At 38.0% G+C, this 27,546-nt stretch overlaps 1 protein-coding gene across 1 annotated transcript in view; it reads right to left on the bottom strand.

The window, feature by feature from the left end:
• Window positions 1-4,923: 4,923 nt before the first annotated feature.
• The window catches only part of RAB10 (RAB10, member RAS oncogene family), an 89,148-nt gene continuing 66,525 nt past the window's right edge, over window positions 4,924-27,546 (bottom strand). The window contains exons 3-6 of the mRNA XM_044261943.1: window positions 18,640-18,778; window positions 12,720-12,809; window positions 12,095-12,196; window positions 4,924-7,413 (exon numbers count right to left, since the gene is read on the bottom strand). Of these exons, the coding sequence (XP_044117878.1) occupies window positions 7,330-7,413; window positions 12,095-12,196; window positions 12,720-12,809; window positions 18,640-18,778 (415 nt within the window). The 3' untranslated portion in view covers window positions 4,924-7,329. The remainder of the gene's footprint in view (window positions 7,414-12,094; window positions 12,197-12,719; window positions 12,810-18,639; window positions 18,779-27,546) is intronic.

Raw genomic sequence — 27,546 nt, forward strand, 5'->3', positions numbered from 1 at the left:
ATTTCCTTAATTTTCTTTATATTCTCTGTAGTTCCCAAAATACACTGTAGTTTAGTTTTGCCTTTTTTTTTTTTTCAGTCTTTGATTCATTTGTAATCTCTCACTCTCCCTCCACTGAAATTTAATTGAAGAGACTGGCTCAGTTGTCCTGTCACATTTACCAGGCTGGAGTTTGCTGACTGATGTAGTTCATGATGTTCCTCTGTCCTCAGATTTCCTATAAATTGGTAGTTGGATCTAGACCGAAACTTTGATCTGACTGGTTTGAGACTTTTTTTGGCGCGGCCTCGTTGTGGGGAGTATTGTGTCAGTGGTCAGAGGTCCGCAGACATTTGGCTGTCTCCATTTTGTTGGATCTCCCTTTGTGATGTTAGTCATTGACCATTCCTAAACCCATTACTTCATTAGCAACTACAAAACAGTGATATTCTATCATTTCTTCTTTCTTTGGTGGGATACTTCTACAGACACACTGCACTTTGTTTACTATTTATTGGGAAGAAAAACTTTATCCTCCTAGGTGCTGTGTTCGGAAGCTTGCAAATTAGACTGACAAAAGACAGATTAGTGGGAGAAAAGCAGATTTTTATCCACTATGTATCTGCGCGGTCACAGAAGATTGCGTGTCTATTTTAGGGCTTATATGCCTCTCAGGGAAGAGCAGAGAAGCACTTCTTACACAGGGAGATGAAGAAAGGGCACTTACATGACTTTTTGGCAGGATAAATGGACCTTTGGGAGGCCGGGAGGTAAAAGAGGCCTGTGACGCTGTTTGGGTGGGGTACAAATCTCTCCGAGAGCTCAGAGTTGCTCCTCAGGGACAAGTTGAGTTCATTCGGGAAGCTAAGCTCTTAAGCAGATAAGGGATTTCAGAAATTCAGAAACCTTCAGATCCAAATCATTTTTATGCCCTAGTGGCTTCTTCTGGCCCCTCTACTCTTCAGTCAACCAGTGACCAGGAAGCTGAGGTAAGTTCTGGATTCTTTTACTTACCAGGGAGGGTGTGGTGGGTAAGAGAGCTGTTGCCCAAGCGACTTCCGACAGTGACCGATGAGGAGTGGGTGCGCCTGCACGTGCACATTCCATCATTACGGACCCATAGGTTTATAAACATCTGATGTGTTCCAGGTGTCCACTCTCTGGCCAGAGTGGAGTTGGCTCCCAACCCTACTGACACATCCTTAGATTTCCGGAACTTCTCTGTCTGATGTGACACACATGGACTCTTGACATTTCTTCACAAAGCTCTGGTTTCTTTTAGTGGGAAAAGGGAACTTCTTAGGGCTCGGACTGTTGCAGTCTTCCGAGTTCCTAGTAGACCCCTGCACTCACTTGCTGTTCGATTGTGCAAACCCCTGTGTCAGCCACTGCTCTAATACTGGCTTGCAGTGTTTTCGAGTACTTGCTGGTTATTTTGGGGTTTCTTCCAGATGCCCATGCTTGGGTGTTCTCGAGGCCGCAGGGGTGTGGGAGGCACCACAGAGAAGAGCACAGCCTGGAGGCCTTCAGACCGGACTGGGTTTTCCCAGAGCGCTGGCTGGGCCAAGTCAGTGCCTTGCTTTCCCCGCAGTCCACTGTGGCATCCGCCTTCAAAACTTGCCAGACCCGTGGCTTCTGTAATTGCCGACATGACATTTAGGAGGCTTTGATGGAATATTCCAAGCACTTCAGAAGAGGCCCGGGTGCAGAGCCTCTCCGCTAAGTCCGATCATTTTCAAAGCGATATCCATTCTGCCCCGGCACATCTGGACTCAAGTAAATGGACCTTTTCCACTTACCTCTAAACCCTGCGCTTCAAGCACTCACAGGAGAGCTCAATCCTGGACTGACTACGCTCTAGCTCCAGTCAAATGATGAGCTGCGATCATTTCAGAATCAAATGAGAATGGTAATTACCCTTTCTTGAAGAAGCAAATAAAACTGTCTATAGCAAGTCCTCTTACCAGAAAGCTGTAAGTCTACACTTCATTACTTCAGCTCCCTGCAGAAATGCCACCATGGACTTTCAATGTACTTTTGTTTTACGGAAATTCACAAAAATGAAAGAGCAAAAGGACAAGCAAATTTATGCATTTTATGAACTTGCATTGGAGACATCTTCACTTTGGAGGCCAATTAACCTTAATGGTAGAAATTTCTGAATTTTGTGCTAGATTTTTTCTTAGCAACCACTCTCTTGAAGATGCAACAGGACTATACCTCTTTATTTCAGTGCTGGAAATCCCAGACCCAAATTCAGTGTCCCGGAAAAGCCTGAAGCCCTCGATCCCCCTAGAGTACTCTTAATCTTGTACCAAGTTATACTCTGCTAGTCATTTATTATGAACAATCTCAAATCCACCTAAGAATTTGGCATAAACTCTGCCTTCTTTCCCCTCCCCTGTATTTTGAGTTCTTCCACCATTACTCGTGGTAGTGATTAATTAACAACACAGGTGCCCCTTAAAGTCTAGTCTTAGAAAGCCAATTAAGAGAAATGTAAAAAGCAACTGCCTGTTTACTTTCAGCCCAAAGATGGTTTGGAGTAGGAGGAAACATAAAATTGGCAGGGTGGTAGGGGTGAAATATGGGTCTAAACTAAAAACAGTAGTTAACTGGTATAAGTACTTTCAAGGGCATGACTCTGTTAGAAGGGGCCAAGGTCAGGCTCAATGGTTACATTAACTAGGTAAGACTACACTCTAGAATTCTGTTAGCGCTGGCACAGAGCCCATATTACCTTCATTAAAATATTTTTAACCAAACCTTAAGACCCTATTCTGAAAAACTATGATAAGGTGAAGGTAAAAACAATGAGCACTGGCTTCAGGCTTGGTTTCAAAATCTAACTCCAGCACCAATGGGATGTGCAACCTTGGCCAAAGTACTTAATCTGACACTGTTTATTTTGTAAATAAACGGTATTTTCTACACCGTCTCACCAGGTCATTGGGTACATAACCCAAAGAACATAGAAAAGTGTCACAAGTAACTGGTGGGCTCCCTAGTAAGCAAAAAGTATTCTTTCCCTTTCACATACTTGAACTTAAACCCTGCACTGCCCTTTGCCATCATTTTAGCCTGGTCCTATTAAAATCTCAATTAACCTACTAACTTCCTATGTGATTCCGGAACCTTCCAGTTCTTCCTCTTCCAACACATTTAGAACTGGTTTCCTCACACACACTGCTCTCACTGCTCTGGAGGGCTCAACAGGATTCCCCCATTGCCCATCATCGTTCAGCTGGACTTCTGGTTTCTCACATAAGCAAAGCTGGTTTCACATTTACAAGTGGTCCCTTCTTCCCCTACCTATTAGCATTAGCCAATCTATTTACCTAAGAACCAGTTCATGTTCCTATTCCCTCAAAAAGCCAACCCAACTACTCCCATCAACTGAACTTGCTCTTAACTATTAATACAGTACTTAAAATCTGAATCACATCTAGTTGATTTTTTTTTAAGATTTTATTTATTTATTTGACAGACAGAGATCACAAGTAGGCAGAGAGGCAGACAGAGAGAGAAAGGAGGAAGCAGGCTCCCTGCTGAGCAGAGAGCCCGATGTGGGACTCGATCCCAGGACCCTGAGATCATGACCTGAGCCGAAGGCAGCGGCTTAACCCACTGAGCCACCCAGGTGCCCTAGTCGATTTTTTTTTTTTAAAAGAATAAGCTCTCTGCCCAATGCAGGACTTAAAGTCAGGATCCTGGGATCAAGAGCTGCATGTTCTACTGACCCAGCCAGCCAGGCGCATCTTGTTGGCTCTTACATACGCTTAGCTAATGACTGGTTTTGCTTTCTAAACTAGATCGCAGATTTAAGGGCAGAGACCATGTTCTATTTTCCTATACCAGTCACAAAATGAGAATCATGGGCCTCGCCCTAGACACACAAAACAGTAAAGTTGGGAGAGTGAATGGGGAAGCAGTAAAAGCACTCCAGGTGATTCCTATGAACACTGCAGGATGAGAAAACTTCCACATTCTCCTTTCCGCAGAGATAATCTTGTCAACAAATATTTATCTCTAGGGGCACCTGGGTGGCTCAGTCATTAAGCGTCTGCCTTCAGCTCAGGGTCCAGAGTCCGGGACTGAGCCCCACATCAAGCTCCCTGCTCAGCAGGAGGCCTGCTTCTCCCTCGTTCACTCCCCCTGCTTGTGTTCCCTGTCAAATAAATAAAAGCTTTAAAAAATTTTTATCTCTATTGACTAATAATGTCCTCACATGGGATTAAGCTTTTCTTTATATAAAACAAAGCTGTTTTATTATAAAACTTTATATATATTCTTTATATAAAACAAGGCTGTTGGGGCAAACGGGTGGCTCAGTAAGTTAAGCCTCTGCCTTAGGCTCAGGTCATGATCCAGGGGGGTCCTGGGATTGAGCCTCTAATTGGGCTCCCTGCTGCGGTGGGGTGGGGAGTCTGGTTCTCCCTCTGCTCCCCATTCATGCTCTCTTTCAATCTCTCGCAAATAAATAAAATCTTTCAAAAAAAAGACAAAAAAAACCCAAACAAATCTGGAAATACTTTTTTCAGATAAGCGGATGGTCACTGCTAAAACAAGCGTTCACCTCCGGGCTGGGAGACTTCCTTGGTGCCCCAGGGTCATCAGCTGTGTTCAGAGCAGCTGGCCTTCGGCACATTCTAGCGTTGTTGGCTGCGGAATGACTGACTGGTATCTCTTTTGACACCAGGATGATTCTGCTTAGACTTCCATTTTTTATATAGTTTCTTACCAAAGATAGTTCTTGACACTGCTTTCTGTTTCCCCTAGGCTGAGAAAGCTATTCCCTTCTATTTCTGCTCCTCTAATGTCCAGCTTGCTATTCTGCATTGTCTTCAGAGGTGATCCTCCATCTTCAACTCCATAAATAAATGAAAACCAAGCCACACAGTTGGAAATCAAGTTTTGTTTTTATATGAACAGAAGTAGACCATCTAGAAATATTTCAGTTTATTTAAATTGTTAAGTAGAATATGAAACCGAATTTGTAGCTAGTACCAGAGAATGGACTTAACTGTTTGGTGTTTAATGAGAACAGCTTCTACACAGGATCCCAAGAGACTTACAGAAAAAGGGGCAAAGCCCTAATATTAAGCAAATAAAACTCATGTTTCAAACAGATTATACAAAAATTGATTTATACTCCATTTCCCTTTTTTTTGATATTTAGAAAGTGCAGATTTAACAAAAGGTAGCCATATCCTTTCTATGTACAATGCCGATTATAATTATGCAAACAAAACTGTCAGTCTTTTTTTTTTTACCCAAAAATCCCAGTGTTTAGCTCTCAAACCTCAAGTCACTGAATTGAATAAGGATTAAAGAGGGTTAAAAATAAAAAAGCTATTGCCACATTCCAGACGGAGGAAAGCAACACGTACATTAAAATTAATCTAACAATAGTAGGTTTAACCTATAACTTTTCAAGAAGCTTAACATCATTTCATTATTATTTTTAGTGGAAAATTAGGGATTATTTGGCAATGCTGCTTTTACTAGTAAACAATGATAAAGTCAAGTGAAGGAAAAACCTAAGAACAACAACCAGTGAGGCATATAAAATTGTTTTCAGGGCACTATCTGAAAAATTCATGGATGTTTACAGCAGATACGTCCCTATGCTGTTAATGTGAGCCAAGAGGGCATTAAAATGCTATCCACGACACACAGAGACTTTTCAATGGAAGCTGCTGTCCTAAACTCAGCCTCTGCTAGAAATGAATCATGCTATTCACAATTATTTCAACAAAGGTATCATCTTAGGATGCTAGCAGCATAGCAAACTTAACTTACCCTATCCTGGTGATAAGCCATGAAGCAAAACTAGGAAAATGAAGTGAAAAAAGGACAGGGTTAGAGACAGCTGGAGATCTTATCTGTACATGAAAAGCCTTTTGTTGTCCTTTTCCCAAATCCATGGTAATACACATTTTCCAAAGGGATGTTAAGTCAGGACTTAAAATTAATAATATTCTAAAGTATTTCTAATCTTAAGGTAAAGACAACTTAACACTGAAAAAGTGTTCTTCAAAGGCCAAATCTCAGTATATTTGGCAAACATGTTAATAAATTTCACTCCTCCTTCCCACCATTTAAAACAAAACCAAAATCAAAAACAACCAAACCTTTACTGGGCTACCAAGCTGCTAGAGGAGCTGCCAGAATGGAGACTACTCAAATTTCGGTTACGAGATTTATTCTAGGAAAGTGAACAGGCTATACACCTAATTAGAAAGACAAACCACAACACCCTCCAAACACTAGTGCATGCAATTAACTCTTCCATTTCATAAACTCAGTGGATAGAAAGGGAACAAAGAGGGAGGGAGAAGAGCATGAAGTAAAAGAGCGAATGGAGGAATCTGGGGCCGAAGTTTTAGGAGAGAGAGAGAATGAGGGGAAGACATTTGACAGTAGTAGGCAGTTAGAATTTATCTTTCAGTTTACTTAGCGAGTTAAGTCAGTACTTTATGTTAAACTTGAAAACCTACTAGTTTGCCCCTTTCGTTTTTAAATAACTCATACCATTGGGTGGTGGGGGAGGGAGAAGCAAAGAAAGCAGCATGCAGGCAGACAGACACAAGGAGAAAGTGGCCCAAGAGAAGAACTGGTGGCAGGAAGAGTTTTAAATATCAAGGCCACTTAAAATTAAGACTCAGCAAACCAAAGCTATCATTTCCGCATTACCCTTTGTCCTCAAGTAACTACTTTGAAAATTACAGCCAAGCAAACCACAAACATTGTAATGGTTTATGTCTGGATGATATGTATGTCTCCTGCACATGCTTCCACCAAAACAAACAAAGGAAAAACCAAAGAAATTCCTTTCCACATAAGGCACAGGACAAAATTAATCCCATTTACATATTCAAGGCGAAAATGAGTGTTTTCCTGGCTTTTGTTTCTTTTGCTATCACATGTCTATAGATTATAGGGACTCAAGCACATTATCCAGGACAGAAAATTCCACTGTTGTACAAAATAAAATTGTTAATTCTAACTTTTATTCTTATACAATTTGCAGAATAGAGTTGAAATGATTGCTATAGGTTTTAATGTTGATAAGAAGAACTGGACTATAATACAACTGAAATGCAGTGGTGAGCTGAGCAAGTACATTTAAAAATGAAGTCACAGACATGATTTTTCTATACATTTTCTTGTTTGAAGAAAATTATAAAGTCAGCAAGCAGTCACGGATGAAAGAACAAATGAAACGGGGGGACTGGAGAGTTAAGATGAGGAACAAAAATATCTGTTTAGAGTTAAAAATGGACAGAGTGGTTTATTTTGCAGCAAGAGGAGGAACAGGGTGGTGGATGGCAACTGACGCGAGGACGCTCAGCAACATTTGCTCTTCCAGCCTGTCACGCCGCCTCCACTGCTGATATCTACATTCTCACTGTTGGGCTCTTTTACAGGGGTCTGGAACAAACACACAAGGAAAGCAACCCATGAAAAGCACTGCTATGGCAAAATCAAGATTCAGCAGAAATATTCTCATAAAGGCAACAAAAAGTAACTCCAGTCACACAGGTAGGTTCTCTCTCCCATGCAAAGTAAAGATCTGGAAGCTTTGTTTTCCATCTACATTTTGCCTGCTGACTTCAAGCTGTGAAATGTCTAGAGGCCTCTAGGCATCCCTCGAATAAAGCTTCCAGTATCTTTTCTGCTCTCCCTTGCACAGAGGTTTGCTATCAATTAGCCCTGACCCCCAGGGGTCTAGTATCTAGTACTTAAAAAGCATTATCAAAAGGCATCTGTATAAACCAATGTCGGGTCAAGTCTAACCCCAGAGAAGTGAAACTGCCCTTTCTCTCTAGTTACTTGCCTTCTGAGACTGAAGTTTGTAACGCTCTGCCACAGATTTAAAAAGGCAAGCTCAACAGTGATATGCCAACATTAAGTGGAAGAAAAAGGGTAGGGCACAATGTAAATTGTGTAATTCGTGGTAAAAATGGATATCTGAGGGTTTTCTGCTGTTAACATTTGTTGTCTCTCCTTTTGATTTTTTTTTTCTATATCCAGAATATAGAAAAAAAAAATCAAAAGGAGAGACAACAAATGTTAACAGCAGAAAACCCTCAGATGGTGGGTTTACGAGTGATTTTATTTTTTTCTATGAACAATCCTGTATTTCCCCAGTAACCTAAATATTACTTTTAAAATCAAAAGAATATACTATTTTCAATGGATAACCCAGTTACTTAGTTAAAATGGATAACCCATATGGTATATAGGAAAGGAACTTTTTTTTTTTTAGAAACCGCTTATATTCAGTGAAGTATACAAATCTTAATTGTGCTTGATGGATTTAGAGTATACAAAGTGAAACTATCAGATCAAAACATAGAACATAATACCCCCAGAGGCTCCCCTGTGTCCCTTTCCAGCCAGTACTACCCTCCTGAAGGTAAACGGTACTCTCATTTTGGTCACCAGAGATTAGTTTTTTTTTTCTCTTCTTGACCTTCAAATACATGGAACCATGCTTTATGTCTTCTTTTATGTATTATTCCCTTTACTCAGTATCAATCTGTGAAATTCATCCAGGCTGTTGTGTTAACAGTGGGTCACCAAAAATGAAATTTTAAAAGCTAAGATGTAACTGGGAATGTATTCTCTCAATGAAACAAGATAAAGTTAAGGTAACCCAGGGGGAACAACTTAAAATATTTTAGAAACTCACATAGCTCAAGAGAAGTCCTACTGAACTTATATGGAAGTGAAATTTCAACTTGCACTTTGAGCTCACCTACCTACCCGCACTGCCTGATGGGATTCTTTTCCTTACTGCATGTTAAAGCTTTAAGTTTTGCATTAAAAAAACTTTGGGTTTTCCTGAGCAACCAACTTTATTCCTACTACAGATCTTGAGAAAAATAACAGAAGAGAAAGAGCCCCTCAGCATCTATCCCACAGCAAAAGAATATGGTTACCAGGAAACAGTCCTCCTCTGGTAACTTCTAGGTGTGAGTCAGTTCAAAGTACATGGATGTTGAGGGGAAAAAAAAAAATGGGTACTTGTTACCAGGGAGGTCACTATATTCCTTAACACCTCACTCACTGTCTATCCTTCTACAATTTAACTTAGATCCTTGAAAGAGACTCTCTGAAAAAAGGAATTCTCCCATGCAAAGTAAAACATTTTAAAGCCAAAGTATTAATCAAGTTTATTTCAATATAAATATAAGCCATTCCTAGCTAAGAGTAAGAAAAGGGCCAATAACTAAAAAAGTAAGCAAAGGAATAAAACAAGTTTACAGAAAAGAAAATACAAGAGTGGTTTTTAAAACTATCTTTAAAAATGCTCACCATACTCCTAAAAGAGCTGCAAATTAAATCTACCTTTTTTTTTTAACCTGTCAGGTTGGGAAAGATCTGAAAGTCTTAGAATCAATTACGTGGCCAGAGTGTGAGGAAACAGACATTCTCATCCACTGCTAGTAGGAATGTAAATGGGTAAAACCCTCATGCCAGCATGTGGCAAGATGTATCAGAATAAAAATGTTCATACATGCTCTTTGGCCACTTCTAGGAATCTGTCCTTCATATATCTGCACATAATCCTATGATTGCAAAATGATTTAAATATAACATTATTCACTGAAGTGCAATTTATGAGATCATAAGGCTAAAAATCACCTGCATGTTCCTCACTGAGAAAAAGTGTTTAATTATGACACATCTACTCATAGGAGTAGCATTCAATTATTTAAAAAGTGGAATTATTTTACTTTACAAACAGAGTATAGCAAGTTGCCTTATCTGTTTATAAAGAAGTTGGTGGGGGGGAAAAAGTTGGTGGGAATAAAAATATATATTTATATTTACTTGTATATTAAAAATTAAGAGGTTAGTTAATTACACTGGTTACCTGTGGGGGATGAATGAGGAGTTGGGGGAATGTGGTGGGAAACTGCTCTGCACTTGCACTCTCTCTATTTTAAAGGTTTGAATCATGAGAATGAATTACCTATTCAAATAATTAAGTTAAAAATGTTTTGAATTGCTTTCATTCTGAAGTTTAATTTTCTTTTACTAAGTCAGGAGAGAAATCATGGCACAGGAAGCTGCTGGTCAGGAAACACTCCTGTATTTCCCACTGTTTGCTGTTTAACTTCTAATTTTACCACATCAAAAATTATATGTATGTGTATTGAGAAAAAAATGGGATCCCACATTGGGGCATGCCTACATGGGGAAGACGCAGACCAGACTGAGATCTTTATCAGTGAATGCATACTTTTTAACCTTTAATATGGTAACAAGGAAGATCTGTCATATTTGGAAGCAGATTTTAAGACTATAAGCATCTTTTTTTTTTTAATGCCAAGATTAGTGAAAAAAATCAAGGGATACAGTGTGGACAGAAAAAAAAATCAAAAACAATGGAGAAAACAAAAAAATCCAGAAAGAGAAAGAACACAAGAGACAAGGGGATTTCAACAAGTGTTGTGGTAAATTCTGTGGGTACTGGAATAATCTTTCACTGTGTCCTACCAAACTCTGAAATACAAAGTATTCCATTAATTAAAAGAGCATTTTTCTGTTCTTGTTATTCCCTTCATTTAATTAAAAAATATGAACGTTTTTCCTTGTCCATCTAGTACTTTACTTTTCTATGCTTCTATTTTTATTTTTTCAAAGGAATATTTTCAAATATAAAAATGTATATAAAAATATAAAAATTCCTCAAGAATTTCCAAGGGGTTTTACCTTTACATACTGTGAAGAATATTTTAAAATTTTAACGTTTTTTTCCTTTTTTAACTAAAAAGATACGCTAAGTTTTCTAAACAAAACTATATAAATGTCAGTCATTGAGTAATTCTGTTCTATGTCTCCTCCTTACCTCCATCACCCACTTGGAATACTCACTATTTACATTTGATATAGATCCTTCCAGATCTTTATTTGCTGAACATAACCAAACACGTGTGTGCACATGTTAACACACGTGTGTTTGGTACCATACATAATTAAAAAAATAAGATCAGACTACACGTATTACATCCTAACTTGCTTTTTATTACTCAATATATTATAGATACCAGGATGCTGGCAGACGTGGAAGGGTACAACTTTTGTAGTCACTGTGAATAGCAGTATAACTGATGACTTTTTTCTGGTTTGAACACACACTTAGAGTTAGCGGATAACTACATTTCACTATAAAAAATGAAGTTGTTTGATTTCTCTGAAATGTCACTAGATTTATATTTGAGATACCATCTCTATTACAGTGTATATTTTACAGATACATGTATTTTTTAATTTGGGGACTGGTTTTTTAAAAAATACTGTTATTTCAATTATAAAAATAGAAAGGTTGCCAGAAGCAAATAATTTTCTCCTATACAATAACTGCTTCTCCATTAGGAGTTGTGTCAGATTTTTTCTGTTTTTATGTGCATTTAAAGATACCATCGACTGAATGGACAACTCAGGATTTAGAACCAAATCTGGATATTATATCTACTCATTTGAGGAGAACTACGAAAATCAATTCCCAATTTTGCTACAAGCGACTCATATTGGAAAGTATGGGGATTCCCAAGTTAAATTCAGAAAATGAACCCTGAAGTAAAATGAATTCCCTGGGACCATATTTTAGCAATTTTTAAAATATCACAGATTGAAATGATTGGCTAAATGAAAAATAGGGATGGATTTATTGCATTTATTCACTATATAATATAGACAGGTTCTTTACTGGCATATCTGAGAAATGACTATATAGATAGAAGAAAGTGATTCTGTAGCAGTAAGTATTATCTTAAATTTTAAGAAATCATCTATGGAAATACAAAGAATGTCTAAGAGAAGTGAGTCCAAAAGTAAACAGAAGAGCCACAAGAGCAGAGACCCGACAAAAAGCTGAAAAAAAGGTGAATGCAACTGGGGACCTAATAGTCAGTTACCACTGACCAGATGTTCCAGATTTCTAATGGCTCACTGCTTCCCCAAGTCCCTACTCCACTTTAGGAGGGTCAGATACTGGTGATGAGTAAACATTTAGGAACAATACCACCCAAATCTAATTTTTATATGTTAATCCAGTACTTCAAAAAAGAATTGTGACACTGGGCACTTTGGATCTTACCTTTCGAAGGATATCTTCAGCTAATGTGAGGAAAGCCTTTTCGATGTTTATATTTGCTTTTGCACTAGTCTCAAAAAATCTAATACCATGCTCCCTTGCAATCTAAAATAGAAGCAAAATGTCATCATAAAATTATCAAGCACAGGGTGCCAACTGTTGACTTTAGCATCCTGGAGGAAATAATATTATTCTAAAGGCACAGTCCCTACTAGGTTATATAAAGCAAAGTACTTCAATGGGTCACAATTCAAATGGTCAAGTTCTTTCAAAAATAAATAAGCGAACAAAAGTAATAATAAAAGAATCCTCTCCTCACTTCAGGAGTTTACGTCAAATACTCTAAGTGAGGTGCTTAAAGTCTTAAATTACAAAACTGGGGATCACTGATTTGTTATTTTTCCTCTTTGTAGTTTAAATACAGCTAAAGGTACTACTACCAAAGGTTTGATTCTCCTACACCTGTTAGATAGGCACTGAAAAAACTCACTCACATGGTAACTTGTTTCCCACAGCACTTCTAAAACAATGTGAAGAGCTCAGCACATCATTACCACTACTAACAATCAAATGTCATGCCATCTTCACAAAGAAAGGACAGTGTATTAGTTTCATTCATAGCTTTTACCTGTTCTCCTTTTCCTTTAGGTACAACTCTTTTATCATCCATATCACATTTGTTTCCTAGTAACATTCTTTCCACATCTTCATTGGCATGCTACAATGGAAGGAAGATTTAATTGACATTTTATCATGACTTAAAGCTTAATATTCTCTAAAAATGACTTTATTATTCTCAATTTTCACTGTTATTTTTATAATCTGGAAGTTTTATACCATCACCCTGAAATCAAAGTACCCCATGCAAAAAGCTTATACAAACTCGCAAATTACTTAGGAAAAAAAACACAATTCCTAAGACATAACACTGTCAAATATTATCTTACCCCAACACGAGGCTGTCTAGTTTCTAGATATTCTCATCAAAACTGAAGATACGGGCAAAAGACCTGAAACAGCAATCTCTTAGGCATAATCGAAATCCAAGCTGTACCATGAGTTCAGATCATGAGTATTACCGTGCAGAAGCCTGAATCAAAAATTCTACAGAGTTTAAAAAAAAAATTCTACAGAGCTCTTAAAATCTCAAGAGGCTATACTGCTAGGGCACAGGAAGATCCCATGCAGAAAAATTAGTTAAAAATAAATGTTTGCCCCACTGAAATCCTAACAACATCATTTGCGCAAATAGAAAAATCCATCCCTAAAATTCATTTATAGCCTTGAGGGACCCTGAACAGTAAAAATGATCTTGAAAAAGAAGTACAAAGTTAGAAGATTCATACTTATTTCCTGATTTCAAAACTTATTACAAAGCTGCAATAATCCAAACAGTGTGCTACTGGCATAAAGACATATACATGAATACACCGGATATAGAGCCAAGAAATAATCCCTTGCATGCATGATCAAATGATTTTCAACAAGAGGGCCAAGTCCATTCAATGGAGGAAAGAATAGTCTTTTAAAAAAATGGGTGCTGGGGGTTGCCTGGGTGGCTCAGTGGGTTAAGCAGCTGCCTTTGGCTCAGGTCATGATCCCAGGGTCCTGGGATCCAGCCTCGCATCAAGTTCCCAGCACAGTGGAGAACCTGCTTCTTCCTCTCCCTTTGCTTACTGCTCTGTCTACTTGCACTCTCTCTGTATCAAACTGTCAAATAAATAAGTAAAAATCTTTAAAAAAATAAATAAATAAAAGTGTTATTGGGCATACCAGATTTTAACATGGGAAAGAATGAAGCTGGACTCTTAACTTACCACCATATACAAAAATGAACTCAAAATGGATCAAAAGCCTAAATATAAGACTTAAAACTAAAAAACTCAGAAAATACAGGAGAAAAATTTTATGACATCGGATTTGGCAACAGTATCTTGGATATGATACCAAAAGTACAGGCAACAAAAGAAAAAAAGGCAAATTATACTTCATCAAAATTTAAAAACTTTTATGTGTCAAAGGTCACCATCAGAGTGAAAAGACAACCAACCCCTGGAATAAGAAAAATCATCCATCTTTGGCCCAACACTCCTTTCCCTGAATGTCTCTAAGCCAAGGTAGTTAAATTCTCTAGAGAACAAAGTACTTTGAGATTTGTCTTAGATTTGAATCGATTACATTCTTTCCACTAGCCCTATCCTTTTCTGAGTATCTTTTACTCACTCATTTCTTCAGATCTCAGCTTAAAAGTCATTCGTCATATCAAAGCCTGTTTGACTATTCTGGGTCCCATGCCTGCACCTCCATATGAATTTTAAGATCAGCCTGTCAATTTCTCCCAGCCACCCCCCCCACCTCCCCCGCAAGCCCCAAGCCAGCAGCTGGGATTTTCATAGGATTACACTGAAACTGCAGATCACTTTGGCTAATGCTGCCATTTTAAAAATATGAAAACTTCAATTAATAAACATGGGATGTCTTTTCAATTACATTGATCTTTAATTTCTTTTGACATTTTGTGGTTATTAGTATGTAAGTTCTGAATATCTTTGGCTAAATTTTTCATAACTAGTTTTTCTTCTTTTTGATGCTACTGCAAATGGAACTATATATATATAATTATATATATATATATATATACACACACACACACACACACACACACACACAATTTTTAAAAAAGATTTTGTTTATTTGACAGAGAGACAGCAAGAGAGGGAATACAAGTAGGGGGAGTGGGAGAGGGAGAAGCAGGCTTCCCGCTGAGCAAGGAGCCTGATGCAGGGCTCGATCCCAGGATACTGGGATCATGACTTGAGCTGAAGGCAGCTGCTTAACGACTGAGCCACCCAGGCGGCCCTGGAACCTTTTCTTAATTTCATTTTTTGATTATCTGCTGCTAGTGTATAGAAATACAAGTGATTTCTGTGTATTGGATCTTGTATCCTCCAAGTTTACTGAACTTGTTCATTAGTTCTATCAGTTTTATTTTTTGTGTGTATGTTCCTTAGGATTTTCTCTCTCTCTCTCTCTCTCTCTCTTTTTAAGATTTTATTTCTTTGATGGGGTGCTTGGGTGGCTTAGTCAGTTAAGCATCTGTCTTCAGCTCAGGTCATGATCCCAGAGTCCTGGGATTAAGCCCCAGATTGGGGTCCTTACTCAGTGGGGAATGTGCTTCTCCTCTTTCTGCATGCTACTCCCCCTACTTGTGCTAATAAATAAATAAGATCTTAAAAGAAAGATTTTATTGAGGGGTGGGGCAAAGAGCACAAGCAGGGGGTGGGGCAGAGGAAAGCAGGCTCCCGCCAAGCTGGAAGCCACCCAATGTGGGGCTTGATCCTAGGACCCCATGATCATGACCTAAACCATAGGCAGATGTTTAATCAACCGGAACCACTCCTTGGGATTTTCTATATACAAAATCTCATTATTTACAAATACAGTTTTCCCTCCCAATCTGGGTTTCCCCCTTTTCTTTGCCTAAATGCCCTGGCTAGAACTTCTACTACAATTCTGAACAGTAATGGCATACTTCTCATTTTCTTGATCACAGAGACAGGTATGCTTGTTAGCTGTAGGATTTTCACGGATGTCCTTTGCTAGGCTAAAGATGTTCTATTTCTAGTTTGCTGAGTGTTTTTACCATGAAAGGCTGTTGGGTTTGTCAAAATTTTTCCTGTGTCTGATGGCAAGATCATACAGTTTCTATCTTTTATCAAGATGGTGTATTACACAGGGTGCCTGGGCGGCTCAGTTGGTTAAGTGTCTGCCTTCAGCTCAGGTCACGATCCCAGCGTCCTGGGATGGAGCCCCAAGTCGGGCTCCCTGCTCAGCAGAAGTCTGCTTCTCCCTCTTCCTTTGCCTGCTTGTGCTTATGTACACACTCTCTGTCAAATTAATACATAAAATCTTCAATTAAAAAAAAAACCATGTATTACAGGGATGCCTGGATGGCTCAGTTGGTTAAGTGTCTGCCTTTCACTCTGGTTGTGATCTCAGCAGCCTGGGATCCAGCCCCGACTCAAGCTCCCCACCCAGCAAAGAGTCTGCTTCTCCCTCTCCCTCTCCCCCTCCCCCTCCCCACTTGGGTCATTCTCCCTCTCTCAAATAAATAAATAAAATCTTAAAAAAAAAAAAACAAACCATTAAAAGATGGTGTATTACACTGATTGATTTCTTATATTGAACTACCCTTGCATTCCTAGGTAAATTCCTCTTGATCAACAATATATAATCCTTTTAAAATGTTCTTTTTTTCATTTTGTTCAAGCTTTAACTTCAAAAACAAAGTGAAAATTAGGCAACACCAATCTCTTGTATGTCAGAAAAACACATTTTCTTTCCTTTTTTTTTTTTAAGGTTTTATTTATTTATTTGACAGATCACAAGTAGGCAGAGAGAGGCATGGGGGAAGCAGGCTCCCCTCTGAGAAAAGAGCCAGACGCAGGGTTTGATCCCAGGACCAAGATCATGACCTGAGCCAAAGGCAGATGCTTAACCCACTGAGCCACCCAGGCACCCCACATATTTTCTTCTTAGTGGCTGAGTTTTATGTACCTTAATTCTCATGTTGGGAAACTATGACGTTTCCCACTTATGACGTGCATAAGGCTGTAACAGAAATAAAGAACCAATTTGGCCTTGATGCCCTGGCACAGTACTCCTAATTTCCTGAGTGAAAGACTGTCTTTTGTTGTTCATAACAGAGCCCTTTCTACCTACCTAAGTTTATGCTAATGAAGAACTTGGACAGAGTGGTGACCTACAGAGTTTCACAATGGAAATCAGTCACTAGAAGATCCAAACATGTGATTAAAGAATTGAAACTTTCAAGGGGCACCTGGGTGGCTCAGATTGTTAAGGATCTGCCTTTGGCTCAAGTCATGATCTCCAGGTCCTGGGATCAAGCCCAACGTCAGGCTTCCTGCTCAGATGGGAGTCTGCTTCTCCTACCCCTGCTTGTGATCTCTTGCTCACTCTCTTTCTCTACCCCACCTCAAATAAAAAAATAAAAAAAGATTTGGAACTTTCAGCCACTCCCCTACCTCCCATGAGGTGAAGAGGGCTAGAGATGAAGTTAAATCACCAGAGGCCAACGATTTAACTAACCATACCTGTGCAGTAAAACCTGAATCAAAACTCTGAAACAATGAAGTTAGGGGACCTCTTCCAGGTTGGTGAACATATCAAAATGCCCAGAGGGTGATTATGTCTAGAGATGGCAAGGAAGCTCTGTGTTCCCCAACCCCCATACCTTCCCTGTACATCTCTTCCATTTAGCTGTTCCTGCATCCTTTATAATAAAATTAAAAATGTAAATAAAACACTTTCCTGAGTTCTAGGAATCATTATAGCCAACAACTGAACCTGAAAGTCCTGGGGGCCCTAGGACCCCCTCAAATTTGTAGCGAAGTTAGAGAGAAGTGAAGGTAACTGAAGGGACCCAGGACTTAACATATGAAGGAAGGGCAGTCCTTAAACTTGGGAGAGTCTGACTCTAAGGTTGGGCAGTTAGCATCAGAATAGGACTGAATTGTAGGACATCCAGTTCATGTCATAGAATTTGGAAAACTGCTGTTGTTGAAACAACAATGCACAGTCTATCAATTGCTCCTACTATATGTGCTACTTAGCTGAATCATAAAATAAAGGCTAAGAAAATCCAAAATGGCGCCCTGAAAATCCAAAACTGCTGTTGTTGAAACAACAATGCACAGTCTATCAATTGCTCCTACTATATGTGCTACTTAGCTGAATCATAAAATAAAGGCTAAGAAAATCCAAAATGGTGCCCTGTTTAAAAAAATCTGTGTATTATTAACTGATTGTTAAATATTAACAGGCTTCTCTTTCAAGATTTATTGCAGTGATGGAAAAGTCAGTAATAAGCTGTCAAGACTGCTACCACTGAGATATCATTATCTTGCATCTAATACTTGGTCTTCTAGCCAAAGGTGCTTTAAAGAGTTAGTCTTAAGGAAATCAAAGCCCAGAAGGCTGCAATAAGACATGAAAAATAATTTCAACAAGAAGCCACCTACACTGCAGAACAGAAAAAGACCGGCTTTGACACATATTTTACCTTATAAAAACTGACATCTTCTCAGGTAATGATACGGCACTATTTTCGTTAGGTTTTTACCATATTACTACTCTGTATCTTTTCAAAATGTCTAGAAGTGATATAACGTTTCTGTTGTTTTAAATTACTACTGAAAAATTCAGTAATTTATTCATTCAATAAAAATTCATTGAGAAAGAATTCGTTTACAGAGAGGTGTGTAAAACCACTGGTAGCTTCTACATGGGGCCATCTTTAAAAGATGGATGTATAAAGTTTTTGGGTAAGTTAGTAATTGCCTTGGATGGGGTTCTAGATAGACTTACCCACATATTTAAGAGAAAGGCAGATTAACATTAACCTTTAAGAAGTAGAAATAACACAGTAATAATGATAGTACATTATATCCTAAACATCATTTAGAATTATTCTTAACTAAACTCAAAAATGTATCTTTATAAAGAGTTTATACAATTTCTAGTCTTACCTCATCTATGTTTCTAAGCCATTTGCTGATGTTTTCAAAACTTTTACCATTGGTGATGTCATATACTAGCATGATACCCATTGCTCCTCTGTAGTAGGAGGTTGTGATGGTATGAAATCGTTCCTGGCCTGCCGTATCCCTGAAATAAACAGCAATAATTTATATTGAGCATTTTGATATTATGACATTCTAGATAATGAAGGGCAAAACAGTCAAATGGTTTGGTAAGATTAACATTAAATCCACTATACACTACACAAAGCAAAACAGTACCATCACCCATTTAGTTCTTAAATGATAAATAATTATGGTTTATTCATAAGAATATATATATATGTGTGTGTAACTTTTTTTAGTCAAAGGAAATTTATGACTACCTATAGTGGGTGAAAATCTGGAAGGGAAACCCACAGAAAAATGACACAGAAAAGTCTTGGCAGTTATTTTAGAATGAATACCAGCAAGTGTGATAAAAACTCTTAAAATTCATTTTATTCAGTGATCTGGTTCCATAACATAACACAAAAGCCTGCGGAATGTTTAGAACATTAAAGGATTAAGCCATAGTACAGCTACATTTACCTTTAGGATCACTTACAAAATGTTGTAAAGATAACCTCATTTTTAGGTAACAAGATGGAAATATGTAAATAGTATTTTTTAAATTCCTTCATGCCAAAGATCTAAGATATAGATTTTGCTCCTGTAATTTCCCCCTTGACTGCATCACTAATGTCATCCTTTTATGAATCATTCTCATCAGGACACATACATGTTTTAGTATCCCCTATTCTAAAAGAGCAAAATTAAAACAAAAAAATCCCATTCTCAACATTATACCCCTCCAACTAACATCCCATTTCTATGTTCACCTCCCCAGCAAGCTTTCTTTTTTAAAACTTTATTTTAAAATAATTATAGCCTCACAGGAAGCTACAAAAATAGAACAGTCTTTGTATCCTTCACCCAGTTCTCCCCAATGGTAACATCTTACACCATCTTACAAAAGCAAAACCAGGAAATTTACATTGGTACAATTGAAGAACTTACTTAAAGTCTACTTTTTTTTTTAAACGTACATTTGTATGTGTGTGTGGGTGCACACGCACACATGTATGTAGTTCTCTGCAATCTTATCAGATGTACAGGCCTGTGTAATCACCACCACAAACACAACAGAAAACTCATCTCCTTTAGTCCCTATACCCTGGCCAATAATCTGTTTTCCACATCTATGATTTTGTCATTTTCAGAATGCTATATAATGGAATCATGTTATATTATATAAAACCTTTTGAAATGGTCATCTTTCACTTCTTTCACCATGACTTCCTGAGATCCATCTAAGTTGCTGCACCTAATACTAGTCTGTTCCATTTTATTGCTGAATAGTATTCCATTGTATGGACATACCACAATCTGTTTATTCACTCACCTGTGGAAAGAGACTGGATTGTTTCCAGTTTTTGGCCATCACAAATAAAATTGCTATGAATATTTATGTACAAGTTCCTGTGTGTACCTAAGTTTTCATTTCTTCTGGATGAATATCCAGGAATCTTACTGCTGACCCACATGGCATGTTTACATTTATAAGAAACAAGGCAACTTTTCTAGAGCTGCTGTACCACTTTACATTCCAACTAGCAATGTAACAGATTTGTTTTCTCTGCATTCATTAGCATTTGGTATTGTCACTATTTTTTATTTTAATCTAATAAATAAGGCATGTAGTGATACCTCATCATCATTTAAATTTGTATTTCTCTAAGCCTAATGATGATGAACATTTTTTCATATCATTATCTGCCATTCACATATCCTCTCTGGTGAAATGGCAGCTCTTGTCTTCTGTCCATTTTCTAACTGGATTGGTTGCCGTCTTTTTTTTTTTTTTTTTTTTTTTAAACACTCTGTATGTTGAGAGTTTTGTACCTAGTTTTTTAATTCTCTTGACAGGGTCTTTTGTAGAGTAAGAGTTTTAAATACTGAAATCTAATCTACTGATTTTTTTCAAGAATCTTTTATGGATCACAATTCTAGCGTTTTTTTTTTTTTTTAAAGATTTTATTTATTTATTTGAGAGAGAGAGACAGTGAGAGAGAGCATGAGCAAGGAGAAGGTCAGAGAGCGAAGCAGACTCCCCATGGAGCTGGGAGCCCGATGTGGGACTCGATCCCGGGACTCCAGGATCACGCCCTGAGCCGAAGGCAGTCGTCCAACCAACTGAGCCACCCAGGCGTCCCACAATTCTAGCGTTTTATCTAAGAACTCTTCACCTAGTCTGAGGTCCTATTTTCTGTATTTTCTTCTGAAAGTCTATGATTTTACATTTTATATTTAAACTGATGATACAAGGCACCTGGGTGGCTCAGTTGGTCAACCATCTGCCTTTGGCTCAGGTCATGATCCCAGGGTTCTGGGATTGAGCCCCACACCAGGCTCCCTGCTCAGCTAGAAGCCTGCTTCTCCCTCTCCCTCTGCCTGCCACACCCCCTGCTTGTGCTTTCTGTCAAATAAATAAATAAAATCTTTAAAAAATAAGGGATGAATGAATGAACGAATGAACAAACGAACTGATAATACATTCTGAGTTAATTTTTGTACAGGGTGTGAATTTTAAGGAGAGGTCCATGTTTTTACTTATGGAAGTCCAACTACTCTAGCATCATTTGTTGAAAATGTTGAGGAAATACCCTTTCTTCATGGAGTTGCTTTTGCACCTTTGATAAAAATTAATCAACCATAACCCAATCTAATTCTGGGTTTTTCTTTCTGTTCCAATGATCTATGTGTCTGTGTCTCCCCCAAAACCACACTGTGTTGATTACTATAGCTAAATAAAGTCTTAAAACCAGAGAGATTCCTCCCACATATTTTTATCAGTTTTTTTTTAAGCTATGTAGCCTTTGCATATAAGTTGCTGTTGCTGTTTTTATGTAGGCTCCATGCCCACTGTGGAGCCCAATGTGAGGCTTGAACTCCTCAGATCAAGACCCGAGCTGAGATCAAGAGTCAGATGTCTCACCAGCTGAGCTACTCAGGCAACCCTCCATATAAAGTTTAAAACCACCTTGTCTGTATCTACAATAAAATCTCCCCAGCAAACTTCTTTAAAGAGTTCTCTAATTTCTGTCTTCCCAAATTCATTTCTCAACCAATTCTAATCTGACTACTGCTACTACTATTCTACCAAGACTGCTCTTCTTCAAGGGGTCTCCAATAACTTCTGATAGCTAAATCCAGGATTTAGTTCCTTTTTATACATTTTAATCATTCATCAGGATGCCATAAAATTGACCACTTTCTCTTCTTGAAACATTTTATTCTCATGGATTTTCTGAAACCACATGTTTCTGCTCTTAGTTCTATGGCATTGACTGGTCATTTTCAGTAACTTTGGCTGGCATTCTAACATTCACATATATAGGAAATGACATTCTCTACACAGTAGCCAGAGTGTTCTTCTTTAAATGTGTCTGATCATAACATCTTCTGCTTAAACCTTCCAATAGCTTCAATGGGGAAAGAGTAGGTTTTTTCTAACAAATAGTGCTAAAACAACTGGTTATCTCCATGCAAATGATGAAGTTGGACCCCTACCCTCATACCGTAGAAATAAATAAAAATTAATTCAAAACAAATCTAAGGCCGGAATATAAGAGTCAAAACTATAAAAGTCTTAGAAGAAAATATGAGAAGGATGCTCAACATCATTAGTCATTAGGGAACTGTAAGTCAAAATCACTTCATACACCCTAGGATGGCTATAAGCAAAAAAGCAAACAATAAAGGATGTAGAGAAATTGGAATCTTCACGCATAGTTGGTATAAATGTAAACTGATGCTGCCACTGTGGAAATAGTCTGGCAGTTCCTCAAAATGTTAAACATACAGCTACCATATGATCCTGCAATTCTACTTCCTGGTATATAACCAAGAGAAATGAAAACATATGCCCAATACAGAGATTCATACATGAATGCTCGTAACAACGTTATTCACGATAGCCAAAAAGTAGAAACCACCTAAATGCCCATCAACTGACGGATGGATAAATAAAATGTGGTATTGTCATATGACAGAATATTATTCAGTGATAAAACAGAATGAAGTACTGATATCTGCTACAACCTGGGTGAGCCCTGATAACGTTAAGTGAGAAAAATCAGACACAAAAGATCAAATAATGTATGATTCCATTTATATGAAATGTCCAGAATAGGAAAATCTACATAGACATAAAGTATTTTAGTGGCTACCCTGGCTAAGGCGTTTGGTCAGGACGGGGAGGGGCTGCTAGAGTAGAGTCTCAAAAAAAAAAAAAAAAAAGAGTATGGAGTTTCTTTTTGGGAATATAAACATGTTCAAAAATTATGATGATGGTAAATATATATACCTTGTAAACACACTAAAGAACTAGCTTTATACTTTAAATGGCTGAATTACAGTGTATGAATTAGATCTCACCACAAAACAGAGATTACTAGGCTTAAAAATAAAAAAACACAAAATTTTCAATTCATTATAACCAGAACCAATTCCAAAATCCTTACCTTGAGGTTTACAAGTACTATAGGACTTGTTCTTTACTCCAGCCCCCCAAATTTTGAGGCATTCCTTTCCCTGACAACTAGAGTCACGTTTTGGGTTTTTTTTTTTTTAATGTCCCCAAATTTGCAAATTTGTTTTCACTTGACAGTCTCTGCATTAGCTGTTGCCACAGCCTGCCTGTACATGACTAGCTCCTCATGTTCACGTTTTAACCATCACCTTAACAATGAAGACTTCTCTGACCACCCAATTTAAATAGTCATCCAGTCTCTCTCCGTTCCATATCCCTACTTAACTTCTCTGTATAACACTTACTATAGATTTATTTACTGTTTATCTCCCATGTCCTCCAAAATTAAAGTTCCATCAGAGATCTGTCTTGTTTATTGCAGAACCCATTTTATCTACAAGTCTAATAAGCATTCAAATGTTAGTAAGTCAGTATTTCAGAATATTACCTTGCAGATTCTATATTATTTTATATAGCAAGGAGCTTCAATTCATTAAATGACCCTTAAAAACACATTTTAAAAACAATGCTTCGGGGCGCCTGGGTGACTCAGTGGTTTAAGCCTCTGCCTTCGGCTCAGGTCGTGATCTCGGGGTCCTGGGATCGAGCCCCACATCGGGCTCTCTGCTCAGTGGGGAGCCTGCTTCCCCCCTCTCTCTCTGCCTGCCTTCTGCCTACTTGTGATCTCTCTCTATCAAATAAATAGATAAAATTCTTTAAAAAAAAATAAAAATAAAAACAATGCTTCTGGGACACCTGGGAGGGTCAGTTGGTTAAGCCGCTGCCTTCCACTCAGGTCATGATCCCAGGGTCCTAGGATCGAGTCCTGCATCGGGCTCCTTGCTCAGCAGGGAGCCTGCTTCTCTCTCTGCCTCTGCCTGCCACTCTGCCTGCTTGTGCGTGCTCTCTCTCTCTCTCGCTCTCTCTCTCTCTGAGAAATAAATAAATAAAATAAAATCTTAAAAAAAAAAAAAACTTTAAATCTTAAAAAAAAAAATAAATAGGCTTCTATGCCTAAATATATATGTAGCCAGAAATAAAAGAACTACCAATACATCAATATTCCCTACATTCAATCCTGGTGTACAATCACCATGTTCATACATCTGCCCTCTATCCATCTGTCCATCAATTCAAATACTTTGCTAGGCATTATACAAGAAAAAATATAGAACATGGGTTTGGAGTCAGATCCAAGTTTATCCTGAGATTCCAATCCTTCCTGGTGGGTGACCTTAAAGGTATGTAACCTCTCTGAATCTTCTTCATTCACAGCTCGAAGAAATAACTAAAGTAAAATTCCATAATTTATTTGTGTGTGTAATAAATAAGCTCAAAGCAATCTGTAGTATAAAAATATGCAAAGATGCAATAATGTCATTTTGAGATTCAAAATTTGTGTTTTCAAGATGTCCTAAGTCAAAACCATCTCTGCAGATGCTCTTTAAAGTTAGTACCTGCTGGTGTTTAAGCTTACTCAAAGCTGTTTCACAAGAAATCCCTGGCTTTGCTTGAAGCCTATATCCAAATAAATGTAAAATAAAATGATTTTTTTATTTAGCCAAGTTAAAAGATGATCTGGTTGGATTTTTCAACTTTTGTAAGAGAACTTCAGCCTTGTCACTTGCCCGTCTCATCTCAAAGTACACGGATCTGCCCTTTACAATAATGTAGAATCCTATTTATTCATTCTGTAAGTATTTATTGAACCAACAGTACATGCCAGACACTATTCTAGGCACCAGAGAGAAAGCTGTAAACAGAAAAGAAAAAAAAGAAGGAAAAAGAAAACCCAAAACAAAAAACCTCCTGCCTCAACGAAGTTTTATATCCTACTAGGGATAAGACAACAACAACAAAAAAATCGTAATTTCTAGAACTATGCATCTTCAGAGGGTGAAAAGTACCAAAGAACACAAAAAGTAAAGAGATTAGGGGCTGATGTAGGGAATTGTGCAAACAAGTAAAATTTTAAACAGAGTGGTGAGGGAAGGCCTCAGTGAGAAGGTGAAGGCAATAAGGAAGTACTTGGGAGTAACAAAGTTCCAAGAAGAGGGAAGAACTAGTGTAAAGGTCTTGACCCATGGTTGAGGAATAATAAGGAGGTCAGCAGGACTTCAGCTTTCCTTCTGAGTAAGATGAGAAGTCTACTAAAGGGTTTTACAAAAAGAAGTAATTTAACCTGGGCTTAAAAACATTCTATTTACTGTTGAAAATGGGTGTGGAGAAGAAGGGTTAGGAGGTAATACAATACCAAAAAACTGCCACCAGAACTGTCATTTTTTTTTCTTTTTTCTTTTCTCTCTTCTTTTTTTAAAAAAAAAAAAAAAAATTTATTTATTTATTTATTTGACAGAGAGATCACAAGTAGGCAGAGAGACAGGTGGGGGGTCTGTGGAGAAGCAGGCTCCCTGATGCAGGGCTTGAGCCCAGGACCCTGAGACCATGACCTAAGCTGAAGGCAGAGGCTTAAACTCACTGAGCCACCCAGGAGCCCCCAGAACTGTCATTTAGGAAAAACCATCTAAGGGACCTGGCTCAGTGGTTAAGCATCTGCCTTCCGCTCAGGCCACGATCAAACGGTCCTGGGATCAAGTCCTACTTTGGGCTCCCTGCTCAGCAGGAAGCCTGCTTCTCCCTCTCCCACTCTTCCTGCTTGTGTTTCCTCTCTCGAAGTCTTTCTCTCTGTCAAATAAAGAGATAAAATCTTTAAGAAAAAGAAAAGAAAAGAAAAGAAAAACTATCTAAGAGACATGCTATCAGTTCTTCCAGGTTGTATCCTTAAGATAAGTTAGATCACTAAAGGCTACACACACATATTTCTATCTGTATACTTATTTACATTCTTATACCAGAATTTTTATCATCATTACCTTTAATAGGTTAATTTATTGAAAATCACAAGAAGAGGGGCACCTGGGTGGCTCAGTCATTAAGCCTCTGCCTTCGGCTCAGGTCATGATTCCAGGGTCCTGGGATCAAGCCCCACATCGGGCAGGCTCCCTGCTCAGCAGGAAGCCTGCTTCTTCCTCTCCCACTCCCCCTACTTGTACTCCCTCTCTCACTTAAATAAATAATTTTTTTTTTAATCAAAAGAATGAGCCTTATGAAAATGTATTCTATATTTCTCTCCCATTCTTTACATTATTTCTGAAAAGAATAATGTAATCTATTTAGGTAGACCTCCTTCTTGGTTCTTTTTGTACCTTGGCCCCCAAAGAAATTTCTACGTAAGTTTTACAAATTAAGCATAGCACATAAGTTGTCCTTCAGAGATAGTATATTTATATCCTCCATTCTCAATTCCAAATTCTTGTTTTATCTTTTATTAGTCTTTATTTAGTCACAAGATACTTGAAAGCACATGTAATTTATGAATCCATGAAAGAACAACAAAAATTTTGCCTCATCACAGTAAAATACTTTAGTTCTTTTCTGAATTGGTAAAAAGTATAAATCAACTAATAATTCTATACCCTTAGAGAGGGGTTAAAGTTTCCTAGCTAAAATCCAGGATGGAAATATATCTACTCAAGACAGAAATGCCTACTGGTTATAGTGTAGGAGGCACACAAAACTTCTACTTCATTTTTTGTCATTTGGAATAACAATTTAAAGAGATCTTCCACAGCACTTCACTATGTGCAACCACCCCCAACACTGTCTAGCTATGATATGTTTTCTTCAGGGCGCCTGGGTGGCTTAGAGGGTTAAGCCTCTGCATTTGGCTCAGGTCATGATCCCAGGGTTCTGGGATAGAGTACAGCATCCTGCTTTGTGGAGAGCCTGCTTCTCCCTCTCCCTGCCGCTCCCCCTGCTTGTGCTTTCTCTCTCTCTGTCAAACAAGTAAAAATCTTAAAAAGAATTTTTTTAAACAAAAAGATATGCTTCCTTTCTCCCCATTCATTCACATTACAAAATTAGCAAATTACGTCCCCATTTCAGTGTCAAATCTATGACTAAATTCTCTACCAACAAAGAATACACTGCAGAAGAAACTACTCAGTTAAAACCAAATCAACAGCACTTAGGTTTTATAATACTGGTTAGATATGAAACGTCAAAATAAAAGATACTGAAAGATTAATGGCCTCTCTGAAAGGAAGGTAATCACTATTCAGATTTAGAGTTAAGTTCCTGTTTTGATCCATGACGTTCTACTCCATCTGTTCTTTCTATCTCCTCCATCTTCCAAAATCTCTTACACCCAACTACCTTCCTTCTTTTTATATGCTTTCCCTGCTAAGCTTTTTTTTTTTTTAAGATTTTATTTATTTATCAGAGAGAGAGAGAGAGAGGGAGAGAGAGCGAGCACAGGCAGACAGAATGGCAGGCAGAGGCAG

The sequence above is a fragment of the Neovison vison genome, chromosome 8 (genome assembly GCF_020171115.1).
Source record: "Neovison vison isolate M4711 chromosome 8, ASM_NN_V1, whole genome shotgun sequence".
In the NCBI taxonomy this organism is placed as follows: domain Eukaryota; kingdom Metazoa; phylum Chordata; class Mammalia; order Carnivora; family Mustelidae; genus Neogale; species Neogale vison.